At 45.6% G+C, this 7,259-nt stretch overlaps 1 protein-coding gene across 1 annotated transcript in view; it reads right to left on the bottom strand.

Moving 5' to 3' along the window:
• Positions 1-703: 703 nt before the first annotated feature.
• The window catches only part of ghrh (growth hormone releasing hormone), a 21,107-nt gene continuing 14,551 nt past the window's right edge, over positions 704-7,259 (bottom strand). The window contains exons 3-4 of the mRNA XM_037679311.1: positions 914-1,018; positions 704-833 (exon numbers count right to left, since the gene is read on the bottom strand). Of these exons, the coding sequence (XP_037535239.1) occupies positions 704-833; positions 914-1,018 (235 nt within the window). The remainder of the gene's footprint in view (positions 834-913; positions 1,019-7,259) is intronic.

The raw sequence follows: 7,259 nt of genomic DNA, 5'->3' as shown, positions 1-7,259 counted from the left end.
TCCATGAAAGAGTTTTGACTGAGGACATCTTGTTCTGTTGTAAGTAAACATCTTCATCCTGAATGTTTGGTCATGGATGAGTACTGATGATGAAGTCGTTTTTCATTAGATCATCTCAACTCTACAACTCTATTCTTATGTGGGGTCTGTTAACAAAATATTTCATGAACCACAGAAAGTTTTTTAACAACACTTGCAGAAAATAATAGATTTATTTAGAAACTAATGCATTTTGGAGCCAATCCATTTCAAGATGGCTGCCACAACCACCTGACCCTAGAAAGTCCAAACATGGATTCACGTTTAACTTAACTCATCTGCTTCAACTCAGTGTGGTGGTAGCTGAGAGTTCTGCACAACAGACACTGCAGTCATCGTGTGTCACTGAACAGTTCATTTTGACACTAAGATATTCAGTTTGTGAAGACCTGCTGCTTCAACAGCAGATAGCCCAGAGTTTTATTTCCCTTACCCCAAAAATGAACCACATGTAGCTGTTCCACAATTTTAATAATGAATAATAATAATAATAATATATTAATTGCAAATAAATGACAAGATAATCACTTTTAGTCGCTGAAGCAAAGAAAACAGAAACAATAATCCGCCAGTCTTCAGCTGGTCCTCAGCAGCAGTCTGCAGTGAAAAGAACTCAGGTTAGTTATTAAAGTATTGATGGAGATTTGGTTTCATGTAGAGAGCTCTACCTCGGCCTCACGACGCTGCCCTGCACACTTCTGTACCTCTGGTCGCTCTGGATAGATGTAATATCTTCTTTAAACGTTCCCTCGTATATATCTGACTTACGCTTCATGTAACTCTCACTTTCGTCTCTGCGAGGAGAAAAAGACAAGAAACTCATTTTATTGTGGATTTTTGCAGCAGCCGGCGTCCCGTCTGCTGGAGGACCTACCCCAGCCGTTTGCCCATGATGGTCTGAAGGAACTTCCTGGCAGATATCTGACCCAGAACCTTCCTGTAGCTGTTCGTAAAGATGGCGTCGGCATGGCGCTCAGAGCTGAAGTCAGAACACACCGGTGACGTTACTGAACGAAAGAGTTCTATTTCGTACAGGCTTCATCCTTTAAGGCTATTGCTAGTGGGTTTATCCCTTCGCACGCAGCGCAGCACTGAAAACTTTAATCCACGCCCACCTGCTGTGTGGGCCTCACCCCCGGTCCGTATAAATGATGGTGAGACCGGGTAATCGGCTCCCATTTTTTCTTGAGCAAGCAACTAGCACTGCTTTACAAGAACACGATGTCCAGCACCAGCACCATCCGCCTGTGCCCGTCCTGCAAGACCGGCTACATTTTGAGTTTCAACCAGCACGAAATCTGTGAAGGATGCCTGGGTCCCCGCCACGCCGACCTCGCCTCCTCCTGCCGTCTCTGTGACCTCCTCCCTCCTGAGGAGAAGCAGAGACGAGCAGCCAAGTTCAAGGCTAACATCGAGGAGTGCCTCTCCGTGACGGGGGACTGTTCGCTGGACGACGCCTTTGCCTTTTTTGACGCTGAGTCACGGAGCAAATCGGATAATTCCTCCAGAAAAGGCGACGTCAGCAGCAGCAGCCCCGCTGCTCATTCCCTTCTGGAGAGCGTAGTGCAGAGCGGATGCTCCCCCCCACCCCCACACACACACACCCCACCCCCGTCTTATCAGCAGAGTTTACATGCTACAATTCGCAGCTCAACCCCCACCGTTCAGAGGGATTATAGAGACAGTTCTGTCATCTCCAGGACATATCTCGTCTCTCCACTCAGAAGTTCAGGAATTACTGATAAAAAATGTAATTTCCAGGGTTCCTAGCGAAGAGGAAAACACAGGGTTTTACTCACGGTACTTCCTGGTCCCGAAAAAGACCAGAGGAATGAGACCCATCCTCGACCTGTCCATGTTCAACAATTCGATCATGAAGAGACAATTCCACATGCTGACAACCAAACAGCTGTTGGACAACATTCACCAGAATGATTGGTTTACCTCCATAGATCTAAAAGACGCTTATTTTCACATACCAACCATTCCAAAGCACAGAAAGTTCCTGCACTTTTCCTTCCAAGGGACCCAGTACCAGTACAACAGGCTCCCATTCGGCTATTCCCTCGCCTCACGCACATTTTCATAATGCGTGGAGACGGCTCTGCAGCTGTGTAACAGCTGTGTAACAGCTGCAGAGCCGTCTGCTGATCTGCTGCTGCTAACTCGATCCAGGCAGGAAGCTGCTGCACAAACCAAAGCACTGACATCACACTTGATAAACCTGGGTTTCGCCATAAACTGGAAGAAGAGTTCGGTTTTCCCGGCCCAGCTGATCGTTTATCTGGGAGTTTATCTAAACACAGTCACTATGAGAGCCCGCTTATCACAGCCAGGAGACAAAGTTCTAAAAGCTCAGCTCCGTCACGTGAAACCCAGCAGAGTAATAACGGCTGTCTCGATCATGAAACTTTTGGGTATGATGTCTTCAGCCCACGCTGTGGTTCCGCTGGGCTTAATACACATGAGACACCTTCAAAGATGGTTCGCCCACCTGCGCATAGAACCGGTGCGTCAGAAGAGGCAGATGATCTCTGTGCCCCCCTCCATGGGAACCAACCTGAATCACTGGGGAAATCCTCTCACTCTGTCAGAGGGAGTTCCTATCAGCAGGCCTACGTCACACGTCTCGGTTTTCACAGACGCGTTCCTGTCAGGCTGGGGAGGACGTACCTGTCTTAGGCGGTGGGGGTGCTGTGTCACCTCACACATCAGCTCATATAAACATTTTGGAATGTCTCACAGTTTGGAATGTGATTCAGCATTTTGCTCCCCTGTTGCGGGGAGACACACAGACAACAATGTGACTGCAGCTTACATAAACCGGCAGGGAGGCGTGTGCTCAGCCCAACTGTTATGCATTGCGAAACAGCTGCTGTGTTGGGCACACAAAAACCTGCTCTCCATCAGAGCAGTGTACATCCCCGGCATCCTGAACAGAGGAGCGGACATAATGTCCAGGGGCGGTCCTCGCCACGGAGACTGGAGTCTCCATCCCGAGCTGATTTCTCGGATTTGGAGCAGGTTCGGCCGAGCAGCAGTAGATCAGTTCGCCACACGGGAGAATGCCCATTGTCAATTATGGTTCTCACTGAGCCCACGGGATGACCCACTGTTAGGAGTGGATGCTTTTGCCCACAGCCCGTGGCCAAAAATGCTCCTTTACGCGTTTCTTCCAGTCTTTCTTTATCACGGTTTCTGAACCGAGTCTGGGAGGAAGAACTGTCAACAATCCTTGTAGCTCCCGAGCGCGTGAGCACTCTGTGGTTCCCAAACCTGTAACGTCTGTTATCGGGCTGACTGTGGAAACTGTCGTGGAGGGACAATGCTCTCCTCCAGGTGGGGAGAGTGATCGGGAGTCACCCAGAAATAGGCCAGCACCTTTAGGTCTGGCCACTGAGCAGATACGCTTAGAGAAAATTGGTCTCTCTCAGGAAGTGTTGCGCACAATCCAAGACTCACGAGCTGCTTCCACCACTGCTCTGTACACATCAAAGTGGACAGCTTTTCAGTGCTGGTGCACGGAGAAAGGTGTAGAGGCCATCTCATATCCACTAGGTGGCGTGCTGTTCTTTCTGTAGCAGCTTATGGACAGAAATTTAGCTTTTGGCACAATTAAAACTTATGCTGCAGCTATTTCTTCCTGTCACGAAGGCTTCGGTGACAGAACAGTTTTTAATCACCCGCTGATGAAGCATTTCCTTAAAGGTGTACAGAGACACAGACCGGTGTCACACCCACTAGCTCCACAGTGGGACCTAACAATGGTTCTGCGAGCTCTGATCAAAGCTCTTTTCAAGCCTTTAGATCAGGTGTCACTTAAATTCCTGTCACTTAAAACAGCCCTGCTGTTGGCTTTGACATCAGCAAAAAGAGTGAGCTATTCATCTGTGCTCTCTGCTGCCCCATCATGCCTCAGGATTCAAGCTGATGGCAGCTCAGCTGCGCTGAGACCTAACCCAGCTTTCATACCAAAAAACATCACAAGTTCATTTAAATCGAGAATGATAACATTGGAGGGGTTTTATCCCCCCCTCACAAATCAGAGGAGGAAGCATAATTTCATCTCCTCTGTCCTGTGTGCGCACTGGCATGTTACATAGCACGGCTCCTCTGCGGCAGACTCAGCTTCTGTTTGTGCATTATAGGGACGTCTCTGCAGGTCGCCCGTTATCCACTCAGCGCCTTTCACACTGGCTGTGTGAGACCATTTCTGAAGCTTCCAGGGCATCAGGATTGAAGCCTCTAGAGAATCTCAGAGCTCATTCCACCAGAGGAATTGCATCTTCTACAGCTTTGGATGGAGGAATGACAGTAGAGGACATTTGTATGGCGGCTGCTTGGACATCACCTTGTTCATTTATTTGCTTCTATCTGCGTGATGTTTCTGTTTTCTCCATGACACATTCTGTTCTTAGTGTTCTAACAGAATGAATCTTACTTGTTTCATGGAATTTCGGTTTAAACTCACATCTGCCTGCATGCAACTACAGTGTGAGATATTTATTATCAGTCACAAGTTCATGACTGCTGCTTTTATTGTTACTAATCAGTTCATGACTACTATTACCAATCAGTGCATTTGATTACTAATCAGTTCATTTGTTATTAATCAGTTCATATTGAAGAGTTGTTGACTTGCTCTGCTTACTGTTACACGGTTACAATTTGTAACCTCTGTTCTTTTCCATTCTCAGCAGCAGGACTGCTTTCAGCCTTCCCTTTTTTCCCGTCGGAAACCTTTTCTCTCCGGGGCGCTCCTATGCATGGAACGCGTAATTACGCAGCGCGCTCCTGTGCATTGTACGCGTAATTACGCACATAGAAGGCTTGAGTGATGAAATGTTTTTTGGTGCAAGCGGGCGCTTGATATTGTGTCTGAATGGACCCAGTGAGGCATAGACTACTTTGTACTTCACCTTTAACCCACTAACGATAGCCTTAAAGGGCGAAGCCTATACAAAATAGAACGTTGGTTACGTACTATGACCCCAGATTCTATGAGTATAGGCACAGCCCTTTAAGATCTGGACCTCACTGGTTCCTAAATGGCTGAAGAAAATAGCTATTTGGGAGCCGATTACCCGGTCTCACAATAATTTATACTGACTGGGGGTGAGGCCCACACAGCAGGTGGGCGTGGACTAAAGTTTTCAGTGCTGCACTGCACGCGAAGGGATAAACCCACTAGCGATAGCCTTAAAGGGCTGTGCCTATACTCATAGAATCTGGGGTTACAGTACGTAACCAACGTTTTATACCTTTCAGCGGAGAACAGTAAATTACTGAGAAAACACAAATAAGGTTAACTACAAAATGTTTAGATAGATTATTATTTTTTATTATTATTATTGTTGACACTCAAAAGTCATATTATCACTTGCTGCTATGAAAGGTAGGCGATTGTATAATTGCCTGTGTGTTTGTTTGCCTGTTAGCAAAATATCCCATGAAAAAGTGGACAAATGTTAATATAACTGTCGGGATTAAAACACGTCTGCAGCTGATTAAGCAGCCCAATTTAAAATGGCTGCCACAGCCAACTGACTTTAGAAAACATATCAGGGGCAATAACTCAGTCAAGTGTATTGAACTAAAACATGGTGCGTTTGAATTTTTATGAACTATTACGTTAAGAACTTCTACCTGTTAGTAAAATATGTCATGAATCACTGGATAAATTTTGGTAAAACTCTATACTTTTGGCAATGTAGTATACTGTATATATATAAGTGTATCTCTTGTGCCGGTCCCAAGCTCGGATAAATGGTGAGGGTTGTGTCAGGAAGAACATCCAACGTAAAACATTTTTGCCAAAACTATAATGTGAGTTCATCAAAGCAAAACTATACTGGATTGGTCGAGGCCCGGGTTAACAACAACCGACACCAGTGCTGTTGACAAACAGGGTGCCTGCATAAATTGTGTTACTGTTAGTCAAAAACCACAAGGAGGGAAGCGTATCAGGATACAGAGGGAGAAGAGGAAAGTCAAGAATGTAGGACTGAGGGTGGCAACTCTAACTGTAGACAATGACAGGCAAATTTAGAGAGTTGGCTGACATGCATGATGCAGAGAAGGAAGGTAGATGTTTTATGTGTCCAAGAGACCAAGTGGAAGGGCAGCAAGGCTCGCAGCATTGGAGCAAGGTTTAAATTGTTTTACCATGGTGTGGATAGAAAAAGAAATGGAGTAGGGGTGGTCCTGAAGGAGGAGTTGGCAAAGAATGTAGTAGAGGTGTAGTGAACTAAGCCTAAGGTCAAAACCCTTGACCTTAAGAACCTTGTGGGACAGAAACTGTCATTTCATTGATTTGAATCCAGAAATACAGGTTCACCCATCCTGAGACTTTCTTTCTTGAAAATTCAAGTGAAAGAACACTCTCTTTTCTATTATCATTACTGTTTTACAAATGTTTGATAATCAAAGTGTTTTAGTTCAAACATTTTAGATGTTACAGTGAACTAATCATTTTTAATTAACTGTGAAAACAGTAACAATGATTATTTTTAATTCTCATGCAAAGTTAGAATTCATGTTAAGGTCTGTTACAGAGTAATTATGCATTTTCTGATTTTCTGTCTTTGAATGAGCAGTGTAAGTTTGATCCAAGGTCGGAGTCTAAGCAGACAAGTGTTGGAACGAGCTGTGTTGTTTTTAAATCCTCTCAGACGTAAACAGAGAAGCTGGCACCTGTTTTCCCAAACTCGCCCAAACATTTCTCTCGTCTGTCTGAAAAACATTTTCAATCTGTTCCATAACATTCTTGCTGTTTTCTGACTTCTAGTAACCTTTTACGTCACAAAACACACCCCTGTCTGGTCGACATTGACCAATAAGAAAACTCCCAGATGAGCCGGAAATGGAGCTCTTTAAAATGTCGGTACTTCCTAGTTTAAACCAGAGTCTCACGGAGTCTCACAGAGTCTCCCAGTTCCTGTGGGGTCGAGGTTCCTGTTGGGTCGAAGTTCCAGTTGAGTCGAGCCGAAGTTGCGGTCGAGCTCCCGTGCTGGGAAACAGGAAGGTCCTGACATGACCACAGAGCTCTTCGAGTCTTATGGGATTATAACTTTCTTCCACATCTGGGTGGAACTCTGACGGACTCCACTCATGTGAAGTCCACTTGCTGAGGTGAATTTGTGTCGAACGGAATACCGTCACTACTTCGGACGATTCACAGCTGTTCCTACGGAGACGCTGAAAGGGTGCATTGAATGGAC

This window comes from Nematolebias whitei, chromosome 7, assembly GCF_014905685.2.
Source record: "Nematolebias whitei isolate Nwh7 chromosome 7, NemWhi1, whole genome shotgun sequence".
In the NCBI taxonomy this organism is placed as follows: Eukaryota; Metazoa; Chordata; class Actinopteri; order Cyprinodontiformes; family Rivulidae; genus Nematolebias; species Nematolebias whitei.
Note: the sequence above shows the minus strand (reverse complement) of the source record. Positions and strands in the feature narration are given on the sequence as shown.